General features: G+C 38.2%; 1 protein-coding gene across 3 annotated transcripts in view; it reads right to left on the bottom strand.

Moving 5' to 3' along the window:
• Positions 1-21,708, bottom strand: part of BANP (BTG3 associated nuclear protein) — a 272,200-nt gene that overhangs the window by 70,923 nt on the left and 179,569 nt on the right. For all 3 annotated transcript variants that reach the window (XM_084644987.1, XM_084644986.1, XM_084644988.1), the window contains one exon: positions 20,354-20,398. In XM_084644987.1, coding sequence (XP_084501113.1) covers positions 20,354-20,398 — 45 coding nt within the window. The remainder of the gene's footprint in view (positions 1-20,353; positions 20,399-21,708) is intronic.

Below are 21,708 nucleotides of genomic sequence, written 5' to 3'. Positions count from 1 at the left end.
AGAATATGCTATGGGTTGATTAATTTGAGAGAGTAGAATCCTGACATGTTTATGTCCTCATAAAATGCAAAGATTTTAAGTCCTCATTTTGTTACCAAGGAAGGGGGAGTCTAAATGTACGGCACAAAACTGTTCCATTTTTTTAAAGACTACAAACAAACTATAGTGATGAGGAAAACGGTCAGAAACAGCCAATCAAATCAAGATGACATGAGTACTGAATCAATAAAACAATAAACAGGAAATGAAAACACAGGAAAACTTGACAATACATTGCATTTTCTGATCTTTAATATTACTTGCAGGTCTCTCAAATGTCACAATTTTTGCATGAAATTATGATTTGGGACCATAATATGGCATTGTGCCAACATCTCTGCTCCTGCACACACTGGAATAACAGGGATGAAAATTGGCTTTTGTAGGTAAATCACTAAGGTTTGAGGCTGGGATTTATAAAGGGGTGTAAGGGAATCAGATGATCAAATCACATTAAATTTAACAGAGGCTCTTAGATCCTGGAGACAAAAATACTGCCGTCCTCTAAATTCTAGACAAAAAAATAAAGTCTTGCTTGTGCTAAGTATTAACTAAAACAAAGCAATTTGTATGGTCACATTTTTATGAAAATCTGAAACAATCACCTTAACCTTTTTTTGCAATGAGAACACATGGTTCTAATTCCTATGGCTAAAACCTCTAATGCATCAAGATTCTTTTTTAATTTCTTTATTTTTAAGTTTAACATATTTCCTATATATTTTCTGAATGGAGGGACAACATTTTTCTTTGATCAGTAATAAGGTCTGGTCTCAGTCATGATACATTCACTCTTGGGGGGATGATGGTTTTATAACATCCTTTAGGAACCATGGTTTATGGTTTGGAAAAATAATATCACAGCCAGTGTCTTCAAAAGAAGCTGAGGAGTGCAAATTTTTCAGATCTCTTCAAATTGCCACTCTGCTGTGAAACAAACAAACAAACAAACAAAGAAGGAAGCTAGAGGGCAAGGTTATTAGCTTGCAAAGCTTCTTGTTCACTGAAACAAAATACTTTTGTTCACCAGAAGACTTTCTTTATCTACGTAACCTCTTTCTGAGAAACTGTAGAAAGACAGGACTTCCAAACTACAGTACTGACTTGAAAATGTTCCTTTAGCTTGCAAACTATTCATAGCATCTATGGTTCTAAGTAAATGATTTTAAGCTGATTTGTATTTTGCAACCACTGCATTTCCTGTAGCACCACCAATCCGCAGTAGTATTGATCGACATCTTAGCTGAGAGACATTTGGATAGTGTTTCTCTCACCCCCTATCTTTTGGTTTAAGCAATTATACTCATTCAGCTCTCCAAAAAGAGGCACATTTCTTCCTTACACATCTGTTAATGCAAATATTTCTCCCTTCAAATAAGATGTCTACAGACTGGTAGTGCTGCTTATCTAATATAAAAACAGTTTACTAGAGAGCTCCCATAGCTACATTGTGGTTAATCAGCACTCAGAAGTTTATAGCTCAAAGGCAATGCATTGAAACTTGGCATTCTTCACAGCTGTTACAATCCAACAAGTATTGTTGTGAAAGTGACCTGCTCAAAGGAATTTATCAAAATTCCTTGAAACCAATGCTCCTCGGTAGTCAGCCTACAAGGGTCATTGAGCAGCGGATTATGAATTCACAACTCTCCTTCTTTCCTCTCAGTCACATCACAGCATTACTAAAACTGTACTTAGGCTGTGATCCTGCTAACGCTTAACCACTTGCTTAACTTTACTACCATGAGTAGCCCCATTAAAGTCAATGGAACTGCTGATGATAGTAAAGTTAAGCATATGCATGTTTCCAGAATCAGGGCCTTATTGCTAATATTGCTGAGTCTTTCTTCCTTTGAGATTCCAGTAGTGACTATGCAGGTAACATCACATCAACCATAAAACCACACTGATAGATGGAGCCACGTAATCATAGCCAGAGAAGGGGCATCTCTTACTCATTTTTACACTGTGAAATTTTGTAAATTTTCTTTTAAAATATTATTTCTTCACCTGTTAGAAACATACTGTGAAAAAAAATTAGATGACTGTAAAATTAGATGACTTGTCAACCTTTCTCTATATCTAGAATACAAAAAATGTTAGTTTTGGTCAAAATTGTTGGGTTTTGAAACACTGAAAAAACCTGAGGGGTTAGATTTTTTGGGTGTGTGGGGAGAGACTGAAACCTTTTGGGATTTTGTTATGTTGAAAAACTAAGAAATTCCATTAGATTTTTTTAAAATGTATTTATTTCAAAATTCACAAAAAATATAGCTTTTTTGATCCACTCTAATTATTTAATTGGGACATATCACCATAAAACCAACACCAAACTCTGCTACATGGTTAAAAAATGGTTACAACAGAGCAGGAGAAACATCTTTTAAATATTTTTAATACAGAAAAAGGCATTTCCTTTTAACAGAAAATGCCACGGCTAACGTATTCAGCTTTTGGAGTTAATATGTGCATTTGTATGAATTTTGGCAAAAAATCCAAAATAAATATTCTCGATGCACAGATGTAAGCCTCTGACTCAAATTAATGAAAGCAAGAGAATTAATTGATCTGGCTGAAGCTTCTCATAGACTCTCTTAGCTCTAGGTTTTACAAAGGCTCAGAATAACAGGTGATGGATGTTATGTGTCTTTACATAGGACATCATCTCATCGCAGTAGGCTGAATGAATTAGGAATGGAGTCCTAGCTTTTACTTCTCAATTGCCTTTACTGAGGTGTATATCAGACCTCATAATATCAGGTTAAAAATATTCAAGGTTTTTCCTAATAATTTAATAAATCTCCAAGCGCGGCATGCTTTGAATAGTGATCTATTTTCTTTCTCAAACATACTTTCATCTGTTGCATGTACATACTAGTTTGTTATTACATGGTTGCTGATTTTTTTTTTTTATTAAAAGCACATTGAACCGAGAAAATATAAAGAGTTTTCTGGAATTTGCAAACAATTTGGGAGTGGGAGGGGGGCAACAAAAAGAGAGAACCAAGGTAGTCAAAATATGCTTCACTCAAAGTTTGTGCTGTCCCTTCACACAGGGATTCAAGACTAGGGGCTTGTCCATGCTGCCCATAATTGCTAGAACTAGAGGTGCTGGGGGTGCTACTGCACCCCCGTCTTGAAGTAGTAACAACCCAAATAAAATGGTTTCCGCCTTCAGCACCCCTCACTATAAGAACGGTTCCAGCACGACTGATGCTGCCCTGCACTTTGGACTACAGGGTACGAATAGCAATCTGCACCAAATTACTGCGCTGCAAGTCCCCCGTGTGGACTCTGTGGGCCTGAACAAAAAGGTTAGTAGTTCATGTTAACAAAGTTCTCTCCAAACAGCACTATGTTAACACAAATTAGGAACCTTTTCGTTCGTGCCCATAGGAGGAAGTTACAGAGCAGCACGTTGGTGCAGATTGCTATTCAATCCTGCAGTCTGAACTGCAGGACAGTGTAAATGTAGCCTAATTTTGTTATCTATAGATTTTTTTTTTTTTTGACAGACAGTAAGATACTACAAGGAAGGTTCTTCTGCTTTATATTTAACAAAGGAGAAATGGTTGAGAAAGGAAAACATAAAATTAAGAAAACAAAACCAATTTGCCTTAGTATGATTATGAATCTAGAAGATTTAAGCATTTAATGGAACAGGCGTTATTAGTTTTTAAACTCCATTAAAGCAGAACGTCCTTACATCACTTCAGAATATGTTTGCTTCCAAATTCTGCACAGAAACATTTCCGAAAGCAAACAGAATATTTACTTTAGCAAAGGATAACTAACATGTCATAGCAAACTGAAAGTGCTCCAAGAAATGGAAACATATTAATGTGTTAATGCTACTACTAGTAACAATATCAACAGGAAGCAGTATAGTCCATTTGGTCAGCTTTTCTGTGACATTCTAGGAATTCTTTTTACTCCTCTGACTTCATTAGAGTTGGTATGGCTTTTAGTAATAGCTCTCTTGAAAAACAAAGCTTTGCTGGATTGGGGAGTGAAAGAACAAATTACAATTACTCCATCTAGCAGCATTCAACCATGGCTACTAGTGGCCCTGAGCTGACATTTCACTCCTTTGCCATAATAAGGGAGAAGACATGCTATGTGACTAGGATGACCAGATGTCTCAATTTTTAGTGACAGTCCCGATTTTTGGGTCTTTTTCTTATATAGGCTCCTATTACCCCCTACCCCCGTCCCGATTTTTCACACTTGCTGTCTGGTCACCCTATATTTGACACACAAAAGATGATTATCCATGTAAATATCTTCAGTAAATATTTAGTGTAAGGAGGTTGAAGACTGTCATGACCAGGACACAGGCGGTCTGACCTTGTGGTCGGTACAGGAGTGAGGAGCCAAGAGATGTGGGGCCAGGTCTGGATAGCAGGAGATTGGAATCTAAGGCAAGTCAGACGACAGACAGACAGGCAGGTGTCAGGAGGCAGGCTGGGTTAGGTTACCAGGAGATCAGAGTCTGTGACAAGCCAGAGGGCAGACCAAGAGGCAGGTGTCAGAAGCAGACCAGGCCAGTATACCAGGAGGTCAGAGTCAGGCAGCAAGAAGGGCAGGAGAGACCATCCTAAACAGGGAAAACCCAGCTGCACAGATGACTTCCTGTCCCTCTGCTTGGTTTAAACAGAAGCAGGGAACCAAACAGGACCCCTGGAGTTTTGCCAATCAGTTCTCTCCCACAGTTGAACTTCTAGTTCAGATGACTGTTAATACGTCACTGGGTAGCTGGTTGGACTATACTGGGTCCTAAGAATACTATGATCCATAGTTCAAGTCCACAGCCCCAGCACAAACCTTGGTATGTGTGATAGATTTGGAGTTGCCTGTAATAATCTAGAAATTCGGTATGTTTGTTGGAGTATTGTAAAGATGTTCACTGCATGCACATAGTGGGTTAATTCAACTACCAGGTGATCAGGAAACTAGCCAGGAAGGAAGATGATAGCTCCTCCACAAACACCCAGAACTATTAACTGTGATATGCTACCTCCACTTCTCCCCACTCCCACCAGCCAGGCTTTTCCCATGGCTGAATCACCCCCACCATCCCTCCCAGGAAGGTGGGGATCAAAAGACTAAGGATCATTTATAGACACACATGCTCCCTGAAGGAGACAGATTTTGTGAGTCTTGGGAATAGACTGAACACTGCAGACCTCCAGGAGGTTGGGGTGTCTGCAGGAAGATAGACCTATTATGGTCCCTATGTGGAAGATAAAAAGACTTCTGGTAAGACAGGTGTGTGTGTAACACTTTTGCTGTTTTAAAACCCTTTTCTCTTGTTCCGCCTTGTGTGTGACAGACATTGCAATCCCATGCTGTATTTTTGGGGACCATATTATTACGTTTATGAATGTTTTATGGATCATTGTGGGTTGGGGATTGTATGCAACTCCACTGGGCAAGAGTTAGCACAGCTACTCCAGGAACCAAAAAACAATGGGGTGTGGTTACTACAGTTCCTGAGATTGTAAACAGCTCCACAGAAGTACCAGCCCTTAAGGTTAATTGCATATACTATGTCAGGCTGAGTTTTCCAGAGACTAAGAAACAAAGAAAGAGCTTTCGGTATAAAAGGATAAGCTTGCACTGACTCAGGGCCTTCCTTTTGATTCAATAAACAGACAGGGACTTAGGTGATAGGGGGGCCCCAGTCTGTGCTGAAAGTTTCAAAAGACTTTAGCCTATTCGGGTCCTAGAAGACTGATGGGTGATTTCCGGTATGTTTACTCTGGGTTTAAACCTGTTTATTGTTTTTTGTGTTTTCTCCATAATGCTTTTGCCTTAAAAATACATGTCCTTTGCTTTGGAAAAGCTGTATGGTGACTGGTAAAAATATTGTCACTGTTCTTGAAGAGAAAGCAATGCACAGGGGGCTAGCCTTTAGGCTGACTGGCTTGCTGGGGTTGTCACAGTGCATGACCGAGGGCCGTGCAGCCTTAAAACCCCCGGTAACGAGGGAGAGAGATACGGGTCTGCGCCCAAGAGAGGATGTAGCTTGGAGCCTGAAACCTTGAGTGCATGCCCTCAAAGGATCACAGAGAAAGACTATAGGTGCAGTTAACCCTGAAACTGTGACAATGTTAAGATTAAACAACACTTTAAGAAGGCAGAGGTCAAAGGTGCAGCTAGACCCAAACCATGATTAACCATGCAAATACATATACACTTAAAAGCATTCAATTTAGACATAAAAAGAGCAGCTTATTCTATTCTATTTTGTTCTTCAGTGATGATTAATCTCATTTAATTTTCCCACAGAAGGGAAAAAATACAGTTCTCATCTTGAGCGTCATTAACAAGAGAACAGTGTTAATCGACTTAACTAACAAAAAGAAAAGGAGGACTTGTGGCACCTTAGAGACTAACCAATTTATTTGAGCATGAGCTTTCGTGAGCTACAGCTCACTTCATCGGATGCATCCGATGAAGTGAGCTGTAGCTCACGAAAGCTCATGTTCAAATAAATTGGTTAGTCTCTAAGGTGCCACAAGTCCTCCTTTTCTTTTTGCGAATACAGACTAACACGGCTGTTACTCTGTTAACTAACAAAGACTCTTAGACACCTAGAGTATATTTAAAAACTGCATTAACTTCCCCTCTGGCCTTCCAGACCAGTCTAGTCTGCATAATTTTACCTTCCCATTTACTGTTCGATCAGGCAAAATGCGGAGTGTCCTCAACTACCATCCTAGTGGAGGTAAAAGAAGCTAAACAACCCTAAAGGAGTTGGTCAGAACCTCACAGATGTGTGATTTTAGGCTGTAAAACTCCATGGAGCAGGGGCCATGTATTCCTTTGCATTGTACCCCTTTAAGCATATTCTGTCCGTAAAATGGGGCAACGGTCTAAGATATGCTTTCAAATTCACAGTGCATCTCTTCCTGGGGAGACTTGAGGGTGAGATTTTCAAACAAGCTCAGTATTGAACTAACTGTGCCCCAACTAACTAAATGGTAAAATTCCAACTGCCTTCACTGGGAGCAGAGTTAGGGCAACACTAGTGCTTGAATAGAGACTGGGAGTGGATAGGTCATTACACAAAGTAAAACTATTTCCCCATGTTTATTCCCACCCCCCACCGTTCCTCAGACATTCTTGTCAACTGCTGGAAATGGCCCACCTTGATTATCACTACAAAAGGTCCCACCTCTCTCTCCCCCCCGCACTCTCCTGCTGGTAATAGCTCACCTTAAGTGATCACTCCCGTTACAGTCTGTATGGTAACACCCATTGTTTCATGTTCTCTATGTATATAAATCTCCCCACTGTATTTTCCACTGAATGCATCCGATGAAGTGAGCTGTAGCTCACGAAAGCTTATGCTCAAATAAATCTGTTAGTCTCTAAGGTGCCACAAGTACTCCTTTTCTTTTTACTAGTGCTTTAGAAAATCCCATCCGTATTGTTCAAGTGTTAATCATGCTTTGTTTATTTCCAAAGAGGTCATTTTTTGGTTACTCTGTATTTCAAATTCCAAAGAGATGGTGTTTCTATCACGTCTTTAGCAACAACAGAACATTTAGTGTTGATACTAAAATTATTTATTATTTGTATTATAGCAGTGCTTAGGGGCCCCAATCAAGGAGTAGGCCCCACGGCTAGATGCTGTACAAACAAGTAATAAAGAATACAGTACCTGCCCTTGAGAGCTCACAATGGGTGAATGAGACAGATAAGTGTGTAGGGATTTGAGGGAGACAGAGATACATGGACAAGGTAGGAGTACATGTGCTTGGGGAGGGGGCGATTAAGGACAGAGGCTTGATTTTCACTGGAGCCCTACGTGTGATGAGTCCATACGCAAAACTGGGATTCGAGGCCCTACCCTTTTGCTCAAATCCACCCTTCCTTCATTTCAGCAACTCATCTATTCCCCCAGTCACGTCATTTCCTCATCCAGTCTAACAGGACTTCTGCCCAGCCATGTGTGGTGGGCACCTCACAGTCCTTTGCATTGTGGTTGTCAATACAAAGGATTATGGGTCACAACTGCAATTTATAGGTGACCAGTCTTTATATCTGAATGGAGGAGGGAGGGAAAGACCAAGTAGGCAAAAATTGCACAATTGGAGAAGCAGAGGAATTTGGGACCTCTTGGACCCATTGCTATTATCTTTAGACATGGTGCCCTAACCAGCCACGCACTCAGCCTCAGCCTAAGGCTTCCCCTGATTTTCAAACACTATAGTGTGTGTACTAGCATATACATTAGGTCTAGAAACTGCAAAGCCAGTATAGTACATCGCTGCACATTGAGATAACATAAAACAAATTCATTATGAGGCAAAATGTGACCCCACTGAAGTCAATGGCAAAACTCCAACGGAGAATTATTGTGTCATTTTTACATGAGCCTTATTCACTTCACTTTAGACCACTGCCTCTTGGTTCAGCCTTTGTGACTTCATTTTGTGCTACATGTGTCTGAAATTTCACTGATTTCTCTAGGTTGATTCCCCTCCCCACCCCTACGGCATTTCATTTGTTCACACTTACAGCATATAGAGAGCAATAATGTTTTCATATCCCTGAGCTGTACCACTCTTCCCCCACTTTAATAAAAGTGAAATGTAATACTTTTCTCATTCCTAACAAAAATATGCAGTTCTGGAGTTTAAAAATACTTACTAACTGGTATTCTTCTCGCTTCAAGTTTCATAAGACTAGTTATATTTACTTGCTGGTAGCAGTAAAACTTTACCAAGGTCTGAATTTATTGCATTACACCAAATTGTGGCGTCTTCAACATTTTTACCAGACAACCTAATGAACCAACCTATTTTTGGCAAACAACACTGCCGTACCAACTCAGTGAGAGAAGTAAAGTCCCAGGAGTCTTGGAAAGCACAACACAAGCTGGGACAGATGGAGTGGATTTGAAGACAGTGGACCTTTTGTTTTAGTACTTTGGAATTGCAGTATCCCTTTTTCACTGTCTTTACTAGAGTCCAATATCAAAACAGTGAACTGAAACATCACACCAACCGGATAAATAACTTAATTACTCCTTCTGTTGTGCTCTGTAGCATTTGTTCTCTTTAACACAAATACTTAGCAGCAGAAGCATGGAATAAGGTGTTTCAGAGGAAAATAGATGTAAATAACAAAGTGATTTATAAAACTTGATCATTAAGAACTCAAGACTCTTTTGAGCTTAGCCTATGTAGCAAAGAAAAAAAGAATCCTTGTGAGTAAAATTGATCTGTGCTTCAAGACATACAAATTATGAACTGTTAGTAGATGATCAGTTCTTGCTCAGAAGCTAATAGTCCCTGGAGGCTGGAGAAAAAACAAAACAAGTTTAAGTTAAAATGCTTCTTCCAATTTAACACTAGAATTTTGTACAGAGAATACTAATTCTTAAAAAAGAATGGCTTGGAGCCTGAGCAATCCAGAGTGACAACTTTTCCAAATACACGTACTAAATTTTATTTAGAGTAAGAGACACACCGATTTTGAAAATCTAATAAAAATATCATCTGAGATCAGAACTGAGAACATTCTATGTTGTTCCTGTGGGATTTCAGTGTCTAAAATAACTCACCTACTGGTAATTTAATAGTCCTAGAATGTCAGTCCCTGCTTGAGACAGCTCTAAACAGAGCATTAAAAGTCCCTACTGCAAACTGTATGGATTTTTCTCTCTTTCTACAACTCTAAAATAATGTTAAACACAGAATGATATGCCCTGCTATGTGAACCTTATTCCCCTAATTACTGCATGTTCTTTCAGCTGATTTAAAGTATTATAAGTACTTTGTCCTAGTGTGGCTGGCTTAAAAAAACAGAAGCTATGAAAAGGATTAGCCAGATGAACAATAGAGATAGAAAGACAATCAATTAATCATACCGTACCTTACTGTATCTTAAACACTCATTTGGCAAGGGATTGAAAACTCAGTGCAAATCGCCTAGTACTTTCCTAAAAGATAAGTGTGTTCTTCATGTGCAGAATATTACATTATATTTTAAATTTAAAAAGCGTATTTCCTGTATCCTATGTAATCTGAACCCCAAGAAAACAATTGTCTTAGGGGAGATGGAGACAAAAAGAAATGCATTTTAGTTTTAACACACTTAAATGAGTTGCAGAAGATTTCTGGTTTTGATATGAAGACATCTGGCTGAAATGTCACAAAATTCTCACTGCACAAAACGACACAGTGAGACCTTATTGTGGACCAGAGATGGATCTGATTTTCATCAGTCATCAAGATTTATTGTTGTGCTTAATACAGACTACATGAAAAGGTTAGTATTCTTTAAACACCTCAGCTCTACATATGCTTTTTAGTAGCCTGACAACATTTTCCCCCTTCTGTTTTGTACCACTTGGAGCTTCCATGGTGCATGGCTCCATTCTTAGATATAACAAGTTGCAATTATCAAGTCTGGAGATCACAAATGCATGGGTCACTGTGGTTAGGCCTAAGTCTGACAAGATGGAGCATCATCTTTTGGCCAATGACAGATATAAGCGATCATTTTTTACTGCCATGGCTATGCAGGCATCCAATCACACTGAAAAGTCCAAAGGGTGCCAAGGCTGTGGACAAACAACTGAGAAAATCTCTTTGATAACGGGGGATGCCATAAAGGAGATAGATTCTTCTAAGCCCTTCCTTCTTTCTACTAGAATGACCTTTGTTTTGCTTAAGATTCAGCTTTAGCCAGCTGATTACAGTTAGGCATCAAAAAAGATGGGAAATTGTGCTGCCTATGTTTGAAGTAAAGGAGAAGTAGAGCTGGGTGTTATCTACATATTGCCAGCATGTTGGCCCATGTTATCTCACCAACTCTCCCAACAGCTTCAGACAGAAGCTGGATAACACAGGAAGAAGGCTGAATTTTGTGGGACTCACAGGTGAGGACTCTGGAAGTGGAGGAACAGTTGCTCATAATGACTCCATAGGTCTGATCTGAAGAGGGACCTGAGCCACGTCAAAGCGCTCCCATTCACCCCTGCAGTTTCTTGGAGGAGGAACGGGAATATTTGTTGATGAACAGCAAAGAGTCAGAGTGAAAAGTAGTAACCTGATGTGCCATCAGTGCGTCCATGACTACAACTTACGGAGTGGCCCAAATTATTGGAAGCAGACAGTTGTGTTTCTTGTCCTGCTCTAAGCATGTTCTTGGTGGCTTATCGGAACATACTGGATGTGGATGATCTTCTTGGAAAACAAGGTGATAAACCAGCAACTCTCTCTGCAAAAAGTTAAGTGCAGACAGTCTGGGTTTGCTAAACAATGTTACAGTATGATAAAGTTCTGCAGGGTGTGACCTTGCTGACTATGTGGTATAATGAAGCAGGAGTCCTTTAACTCCTTCATAGTAGTGCATTCCAGGGAAAGTAACAAGAAGAAAAAAGAGAGGGCTAGTGCAGTGAGAAGAGAAATAGTGAGCAGAAAAAAAACCCCTATAACTAATATTGCTTTGGTGTCCTCTGTAAACAGGTTATGAATATTGCTAGGTTTCTTTTAAAAAAAAACCAGTGATTGTCTCAGTGCTGCTGAGTTCCAAAACATGCCCAAACATCTTTAAAACATTCATAAGCAGGAAAAATAGTGACTGAAATTATTAGGAGTGGTCAAATTAATGGGATGGAACTGTTACCAAAATTAAAAAAACAAACACTTTTGTCTTTCTTGAAATGAAACAGAAAAAAACCCAAAACTTTAAAGTAACAGAGTATAAAGTATCGGTCTGGCAAGAATTTCAGAAAGTTTTGCATTCTTTAAGTGATTTAGGAGAAAAACAAGGAAAATATTTTACAGATTACCAGACTCTAAACAGTGAAACTAGAAACAGAAGCGCCAGTCTGGGAATGATGTCTCTTCCCAGAGAAACCCAGACTTGCAGTAACCACTGGCAAAGTTGGCCTGTCTACCAACCCACCTCTGATGTTTACTATAGATAATTGTTATAAAGGTATAATTAGAACTCAAACATTTTTAAGTAATCTGGTTGTTAACACACTTTAGGATGTTCTCTCAAGGATACCTGGGTGGCAGGAGAATTGTCTAACTCGGTTACATATGGTAAGACATGGTTCCGTGTGGTCCTGTCTACACAACCACTTCAGAATCCAGTTGCATCCTGACAATGGTAATGCAAAAGATGAGCTGAAGCCCAGTCAAACATGGTGCTCTGAAGTCACCGAGGCACTTGTGAAAACTGCACTAGTAGTGTACTGAATCAACCATTCTGATTCCTATTAAAATATGCTCTGTAGTTGGCCTGTAAGTCAATACCATCCCGTACCTTCCATTCAAAAATCAAAAGCATTCTCTGATATCTTTTGTGTGCATACTGTACCATCTAGCTTAGTTAATATCTCCTCAGTACCAGCTCCCGTCCTTTATTTTTTTCACATTTTACTCATCTTTTTATTTTCTTGCTGATTGCCATCATGATATATAATACATTTTCCACTCTATTAAGGCAAAAATAAGTTTGCTCTGCAATAATTAAATTTAATAACCTGTAGTTGACATTTTACATGTCAAATCAGAATTTGCTCAACTGAATATCAAAGAGCATTATACAGAGCCCAGGACTATGATCCCAAAGCAGTAACTATACCGCAGAACATTATTTCATGGTGCTTTGTCTGCCATTATAGAAAACATGCATAACTTTTACAAACTGGGTACAAGTGTGCAAATTTTAACTGCCTGCCTCATCAACATTTATTAACTGTGGAAAAATTATTTGTGTGTTGTGTGATTGATATCATTCCATGTAAATGATTAAAACAGACTTCCAGAAACTTTCTTTTTTTTTTCTAAATATTTAAGCTTTATATAGCTTTTAAATGCAGTATTTAAAGATGTAATTTATTATTTCTATGATATTTATTACCAATTTCTCACTTTAGAAAAAAGATTATATTGGTCTTAATGCATTACCACGCTTATTTTTTCTGGAGGTACTTTGTATCTTACAATATACAGTACATTTAAATAAGATGGAAAAATATTCTAAAAATCTTCATATTAAACTAATTTTAAATTCATTTTCCAGTCTTAGTTTGCTATAATATCTGCCAAATTTCATCTCCACAGCAAAATAATATCCCACTATACCAGCCTAGGCTAAGGTTTCAAATGTAAGCAGTTCGGTGAATGCTGATGGTAAACAGGACCTGAAAGAGCAGTGCCCAATGTGGGGAACAGCTGTTCTACTGTGTGGACTAATGTCAATAAATATATACATATATACACACGCATGCATGCATGAGGGATGGTCTTCAAGCTAAACTAAAACAAAAAAACCACTTCACAATGAAAATTATCACAATCAAGGACTTCAAGCAACCTTATTTTTCTTTCACAAATACTTAACACTTTTGTTTCAAATGTGTATAAAGCACAGATAAGTAAATGAGCTTTGCTCATTACCTTCATTTCTGAAGAACAAAGCAGATCTGCAAGAACTTTGTACAATCAATTCTCAAAGAATTGCCAGTTATGAATCATTATATTTTTTTCAAAACCAGACTAACAGATTCTAATTTCCAGCTGTACAACATTGCGTTTTTCATTTTGTTGTTTTTCTTCTAACAATTCTGTTTGTTTCTCTGTGTAGATTATTCAAAGCAGATGTGCTGAAACAGGAAAACAGCTTTTTCAACAATCTACTACACAGCTGGCATGGAAGTTGAGGGCTTTGCGCGCGCACACACACACACACTCACTCACACTCCTCTCTGTCGGTGGCATACGCAAAAAAAACCCCACATGAATATGAATGTCTCTGTGTCCCATGGTATGACAGTTCACAAGGGGGATATCAGAGCAGCACCGTGCCTGCAATTTAGAAGTCCACCCCCTTTCCTCAACCTTTTGCTAAGGAAACATGCATCTGACAATGATCTTAACAGCACTGCCCTCTGCTGCTCAGAAGTGAGGCACAGAGGAAGAGCAGAATGTCATAGTAAAGGACTTGAAGTAGAGATTTCAACACGAACTTATAGTAGCCTAATTCCCAGTATCTGAAACAAAACAATACCTGTTGTGTACATGTTCTTTCGCTGTTCAAGACAAGGCATGATTAAAAATGTTTATATAGGCCTTATTAATACATATTAACAGTATCTGCTCTACAGTATCAAAATGAACAATTACAATGAGTATTCAGAAAAGAGAATTAGAACAGTTTATTGTAATTAATTTTGCTATGAAATAACACACACACACATTATTCAACTTATATAGTGCTAGCTACCTGGGTAATGAGGTGCTGCATACAAACACAATGCAAATGTTATGTTCCTCGCAGCAATATACTGTGTATAATCAATATAAATCAGACATTTTGCCTGATAATGATCTTTCATAGCCCTGAAAAAAATCTAACTAGCAAAATAGTCCTAGTAAAATAGTTTAAAAAAAATTTACTTACTCGTCTATGATTATGTTTTTCAGACAGTAAAAGGTTATTTCCAATATTTTCATTGGTTATATTTAACTTGTTCTATAGCCTAAAATTCAGCAAAAGTCTAATTTAAATCAATATAAATTGTATTATTATTAAAAATTGTTCTTGGAGTTACAGGTTAAATTGCATCTTAATGAGATAATAATCAGTTATATGGTGTGTGACAGGGTCGGGCCAGATGGCTACAGGAGAGTGATAGAAGGCAGATATATTAGCCCCAGGTTGAGTAGGTCCCTTTTCCCTGGCAACAGGGAAGGTTACAAAACAATCAGGAACTTTCTGTAAACAATTAAGACAGACAGACTGATTAGAACACCTGCAGCCAATCAAGAAGCTGCTAGAATCAATTAAGACTGGCTAATCAGGGCACCTGAGTTTAAAAAGGACCTCACTTCAGTTTGTGGCATGCGTGTGAGGAGCTGGGAGCAAGGGGCACTAGGAGCTGAGAGTGAGAAGGCGGACTGTTGGAGGACTGAGGAGTACAAGTATTATTAGAGACCAGGAGGAAGGCAAGGATAAAGATGGCGAAGATAAAGAAGGTGTTGGGAAGAGGACATGGGGAAGTAGCCCACGGAGTTGTAGCTGTCGCACAGCTGTTCCAGGAGGCACTCTAGACAGGTGCATTCTACAGGGTCCTGGGCTGGAACCCGGAGTAGAGGGTGGGCCCAGGTTCCCCCCAAACCTCCCAATTCCTGGTCAGACACAGGAGGAGTCGACCTGGACTGTGGGTTCATGAAAACGGCCAAACTGAGGGCTGCCATGAATCTCCGAGGGGAGCAAATCTGTCAATGAGCGCATGACCCACCAAGGTAGAGGAGGAACTTTGTCACAGGTGCCATTACTTCATGTTAAGAGAGACACCTAACATGTAGTAATTAGCACTGAGGGAAAGAGACACACAGAAAGTAGATCTTAACAGGACTGGGTTACAATTTTCTCAGAAACAGCTGGGTTTCTAAATAATTTCCTTTATAAACAAGCATAATTACCTTTTGGTTTAAGCTAAGCGGAAATAAATGGTCATTGGAGTATACTATCTGTCAACTGGCAGACAAATTAGATATCTTTTAAACATTTGGGGCCCCTTCTTCTGTGCCACTTCCATTCCCCCTAACAAAGATGTACAGATTGTCCTTCACATCAGACCATAACAAGCAGATCATACAAAAACACATGGGATGTTCCAGATCTGGTCGTGAGGTCCTATATCTCTATGTATCATTTTAACATATTGTCATCTGTGTAGTATTGCACACTGAGATACTATATGCAGTGTGTGTGAGAAATGGTCTGAGCTGCACACCAGACACATATCCATTCTGGGGATGTTCAGACCCGAACTTGACAGTTCAACATCACAAATGTATTACATAGATATGTACACTCTTCTTGAACTTGACCTCCAGAAGGCAGCTCATCCCTACAACTCTGAACTCCTTTCACGTTACTCTACCATCACCCTCTCTGCTCTACCAAGGACACTGATTCATCTCTGCCTCTCAAAAATCAGCTCTGTGACTTCCATGCCATCCCTTATGCTTGAGGTGCTCTTGTAAAACCTGTTTGCTGACCCACCTCCCTTGCCACAGTCAACCACTCTTTAAACTCACTGCTATCCTGAAGCCCATGAGGAGTGACTGAGGTGGGCAAAACAGAGCAGAAAAAAAATGAATGCTACCACTACAATGTATACATACCTCACTGAACTGAGTACCTATGTGTTCTTAATGTCACCAGGGTTCTCTCACTCCCTACCTCATTTGGCATGTTATTTTGGTTTCAGATTGTAACTCCTCTGGGCAGGGGCCATGCCGGTACTTGTTTCTGTGCGGTGCCTAGCATATTTTTGGGTGGTAGAAAAATATTATATTTATTTATTTAATATTGTATACAACATATTTTACACAAACACACAACAGATAGATTACATAGACAGCAATTTATAGTAGTTAGCTTTCTTTTCACTAAACCTGTGACAGATTCTACAGTTTGTTTTGGATTCTCCTTACTTCTCTAGATGCCACTAACACACACACACGCGCACACACACCACAGATAAAGAAGCAAACTAACCTCTTGTATGCTCCCTCTATGAAGAGCCTACATACATAGCAAACTACCTGCTCATTAGGAATAAATTCAATCAAATTTTGACTTTTAAAACAGCATTAACTTTTTGTTTTGTTTGTAAACTAAAAGCCACTAGCTGAAAACCATTTCTCATTTGTCATTTTAAATACTTCCTAAACTGGATAACTGGTAAGGCATTAGGATGTACAAAGAAAAGTCTAGAAAATGAAATAAAGGGGTATTGAAATGCTGAATGTGTTATACTTCTGCCTACTTCTACACATAGGGTAGGGTTTCTGAACACCATTGACTTATCTTCACATATGTTGTGGAGCATGTATACATCTAATACCTTTAGGGACCGAGAACACCCTAAAGCTCAGCAAAAGGAAAAAGGGAATGCAGTGAAGGGTGCAGGGGTCGAGGGGTGGAATCAAGGGAAAGAAAGAGACAATGAGGAAACTTCTGGTAATCCACAATCACTGCCAAATACAAAAAAACTCCCATTGGTCTGAGGACTTAAGCTATTAGTTAATACAAAGTCTAATTATTTTTGCAGTTTGGTATTTTTATTAAACTTCCACTGAAATATGAAACTTTGAGTTAATAGAACACATGTGTAGGTAGAGAGTTCTTTCTGGCATGATTTCATTGGTTCCATGGACAGCCATGCCAGAAAAGCAAGAGCCAAATTCAATGCAATGACCAAGACAGAAAATTCAACAGGAAAAAACAAAAACAAAAAATTAAACAAACCAAAAAGAAAAAACAGCTGGCAACATTACGCAGAAAGATCTAGTACTGCCAGCTTCTCCAACGTTTGAAATATAGCTATCAGTTTGGAAAAGTTTCACAGATAAAATTTAATGGTAGATTTAAACTATGTTTTGTTTTAGTAAATATGGAGCTAGCACAATCCTATTCTTTGTACCCTGGACTAATTGCTGTAAAAGCCCTTTCCTGAGGATCAGGGTGACAATTTAGATCAGGAAAGCTGTAGTACAAAACGGTATCTGAACGGTGATAGCCCACTGAAGGTCTGCCTGCATCTTTGTGCTAATGACGTGTACATTAATAGGTGGAATCTGGAAGCCTGGGATTGGTGCTCCAATGGGATTGTTGGCAGCAAAACAAAAGATCTAATAAAATCTTGGTTTGCAAGAATATTCAATGCCTGCTTGAAAGCCATCAAAGTGACAAATTATTCACTACTGATGTCCTTCAGTTCCCCTGGTAAGGTGCATTAAAGATCAAAAACAAAAAGGGGAAAATAAATTCACTTTTCTAAGTGGTGCTGGACAGTTGGGTGAATACAGCAGACAATGTTCTGAGAAGCACTCCAGCAGAAGAGACCACACACTACTACTTCTCCCATTTGATGTTTGGCTGTATTGTACATATTCAACCTTCAGATAATATACTACGTTTGGGGAAAGGACTGAGGAAATGTCAGGTACAGCCATTACACAGCACAGTGTACATCGACAATGCTACAAAAGGACCTTTCCCGAAGCTGCCATTCTTCCTTCCTGAAACAACAGAGCTCCAATCCTCACTGAGACCACTTGATGCTTCTACAATCTATATAATAAAGCATTGATAATATGCACACAGTCAGGGGCACATAAATTTCATTAAGGATGGAGCTAGTATCACCCCACCCATTGCATACTTGTTCACACTTCTAAGATTGCAGGAAAAAAGGAAGTAGCAAGTAGTATTCCCAAAAGTGCAAAAGTTATTGAATACTGGTGCCTAGGGGAAGGTACTTGCTTTGATACATATGCAAGCTGTCCTATGACAAAAGCCCCTGGTGATTCACATGGCATAGCAGTTAGTTTTGTGAATTCCATACAAGCAGCATGAAGAAAACAATAAAAAGACTACACTATTCGTTTTGCATCCTGTAACATACCGTGAAAATGAAGTTTGAAAAGTAGGGTCAATGATGTCTGCAATACTATCATTTGTGGTTCACAACTAAAACTAATAAGAAAATGGGGAAAAAATGTAGGCAGAAGTTTTACAACCAATTGTAGCCACAATCACTTCTGCAGGGTCAGAACTGTTCCTACCAACACAATGGTGTTCAACTCCAGTAACAGTGAAAAATCCCCTAGTATACATGACCTGCTGATGTTAATTAAGCCAAAACTGATTCATCTGTATTTTTCTTCTCTTCTGTAATACAACCCTAATTCTGGAATATATATAACTTTTTCTTATTTATCCTTTCTAAGTTTCCACCAATTAGAAATCATCTATTAGATCTACAAAATTTCATGAACTCTTTCAAAAATAGTTCAGCCCTGAAAACTCATATTCACATCATAACTTCTTATTCCAGCATGGGAAACAGCCACACAGGATGTATGCTACTCTAATGGGCTCACTTAACCATCACCGCATAGGTACCATCAGCAAAATGTGATCATCCAAATCTTTCTGCTTGTAAATTGACACTGTTTTAATAATAAAAATATTTTAACTGACATGCATTGGAGCTATTTACAGAAGCAGAGATTCAGAACATTTACTATGGCATAAACTGTGCCCTATGTGGTATGAAATAACACCGCTAGGTTTGTAATATCAGAAAATTGCAAATAATCTGCACACCTTGTTAGTATCAAAGAGAAATAAAAGCTCCAGGGTTAAATATGCACTATTTCTTCCCATAAGACTTTACTTGGCATTTTGTTGCATGCAGAAGGGCCAATGAGGGATAAAGGAAGTAGTGAAATGCCAAAAAGACTGTTCCAACACGTGACTTCCATATTATCCTATTTCAGTGGCCTAACAATAGTACTACAACAAGACACTTCGGATTAAAATCCATACAATTAATTTTCTAAAGAGATTTTTTTTTTTAACAGGTTAGGTTGTTTCAGCACACAAAAGGCCAGGAATGGCCAAAGATTGAGAGTTCCAATAGTTCCGCAGAGGTTCAGAGTCCAAGTGGCCTGTGTCTTGCCAAAGTTCATGCCCTGGTCATAGATCTGAACACAGCTTGTATTATAATATTCAGCATGAACAAAAACAGTTGTTCATTCAAGTGGCCTGGACAGAAAGCTTCCCTTACATGAGTACTTTTTACCGTGGGTATTTTAACCTAACATAATTTGGTAACGGATGTCCTGTGATCAGATGTTAGCAACTTCACTTCCACCTGATATGGAAATTATGTTAATTCAAACAATCTCGCAGAGTCATTGCTGCAGCTTGAGACTCAGTTTAATCCTGTTCCACATAGCATAAGTGCCTAATAAAGCTATCTTATCAAAAAGAACACAACCAGATGTGAAAGATCGCTCTCTCTCTCTCTCTCTAGACATTCCTACAATACAAAAATGTCTGCTTAAATTTTCTTATGTCTGCATAGCTTATGGTCCACATATGGCTACACTGACAGTCAATGACAAAAGCCTGAAAAGGAACATCCTGTGCACAAGATAATCAGTCTAGTTTAGCACAACAATGAAGAAGCCAAAGACAAGAAAATTATAAAACATATGGATGAAGTATATTATTGCATGAGTGATGAAATAATGCTGGTCAAATAGAAAACAATGTTTCATCATAAGTAGGCAAAATACCAACTGGTGGCTTAATATTTTTTTCTGTTTATGCCAGAAAGATTTAAATAGAAGACATTGCGCACATTTTGATCATTAAAACACCTTTTGGTAATATGAAGTCAATCCATACGTAACATTTAATTATGAAGACTGAACAGCAACACTACCTAAAACTGAGAAGGATCAGTTCCTACCTGCCCATCTTGACCGACATGAACCTGATGTATCTGCAGATTACCCTGTAAAATAAGAATAAGAAACAGAACTTGCGAATTAGTAATAAAGTAGCACTTCTCAAGGAGATGTGTATTTATTTGAGGAAATCTATTAGTTTAGGAAATTCTTCTGAAGGTCTATGTTTTTTGGCAGTAAAACACAAATACAATGCTCCTGCACTTTAACCACAGAGAACGGATACCTGTACTATTTTACTGATTTTCTCATTTTAAAACAACAGTTCTTTGCGGGGAGGTGGAGGGGAAAGAGTGTTATAGTAAAATGATTAAGTAGCAATCTGTTTATATGGCTTTTATGGAGGTAGATTTTCCCTTCTCATATTCCCTCATTTTTATAAAATTGCAAACATGCACAATTCAAAACATTTGTCATCCTAAAATTAGTAGAGTAATTTTTTAAATCTTTGGCTGAAATGTATGTGCCATTCCTAATGGATATAATGTCTGTTGTTACAAAGCTATCATTAGTGCTAACAGCCATTTCTTTTACTTTATTAAAACTCAACCCAAAATGTGAACAAAGAGTTCTATTATAGGAATTTCCTAGGCACGTATTACCAAAGATTCTGAATGCTGTAGACTATTTGCAAAAGACCTTTAGCTATGAAAATTAAAAAGGGAAGGAACTTCATTACACAAAGAAACCCCAATTTAATTTCTTTAAAAGGTCCTTTAAAAATATGTTTAAGGAAAAAGAAACAAAAACAAAACAAGAAAAAAACTCCCCAAAACACTCTGTGCACAAGAGGTAAAATGGCAAATATCTGTGAGAAAAACATACTGATTTCTTTCATTTTCATCTTTTTTACACTCTATACTACTGTCAGCACAGTGGATAAAAATCAACAATTTTTTTATTTTGTTATTTAAATTATAAGAAGTTTTTCTCTTTAAAAATAAACCTGTTTAAAATAAAATCTGAATTTAATACAAAATATGTCAAGGCCTTCATTTATTATAATCTCTTAAAACATTTTAATAAAAAATAAATATGCTGAATCTATGAGCCAATATCAAAAACTTTGAATTAAAGACTGCTTTTCTATATAAAGAAAGAATCAGGAAGAAAACATTTAACTTTTGACACCAAGCTTTATGAATATGGCACAATCGGTCAGTCTAAGTAACTTAGGTGACTGTCTCATTTTCAAGAGAATTTAAGCTCCAGTCACTTTCACTTAGGCATATTTGAAAATGTTCCCAGTCTGACCTGAAATAATCAGTTTAATTTACTGCCTACAGTTAATCCCTCTGTTTAGGAAATCATTTAGTTGTAAAGTGAAACACAGAAAGTTTATGTATCCAAAACATTT

This window comes from Lepidochelys olivacea, assembly GCF_965140295.1.
Source record: "Lepidochelys olivacea isolate rLepOli2 genome assembly, chromosome: 12".
Taxonomy (NCBI): Eukaryota; Metazoa; Chordata; order Testudines; family Cheloniidae; genus Lepidochelys; species Lepidochelys olivacea.
Note: the sequence above shows the minus strand (reverse complement) of the source record. Positions and strands in the feature narration are given on the sequence as shown.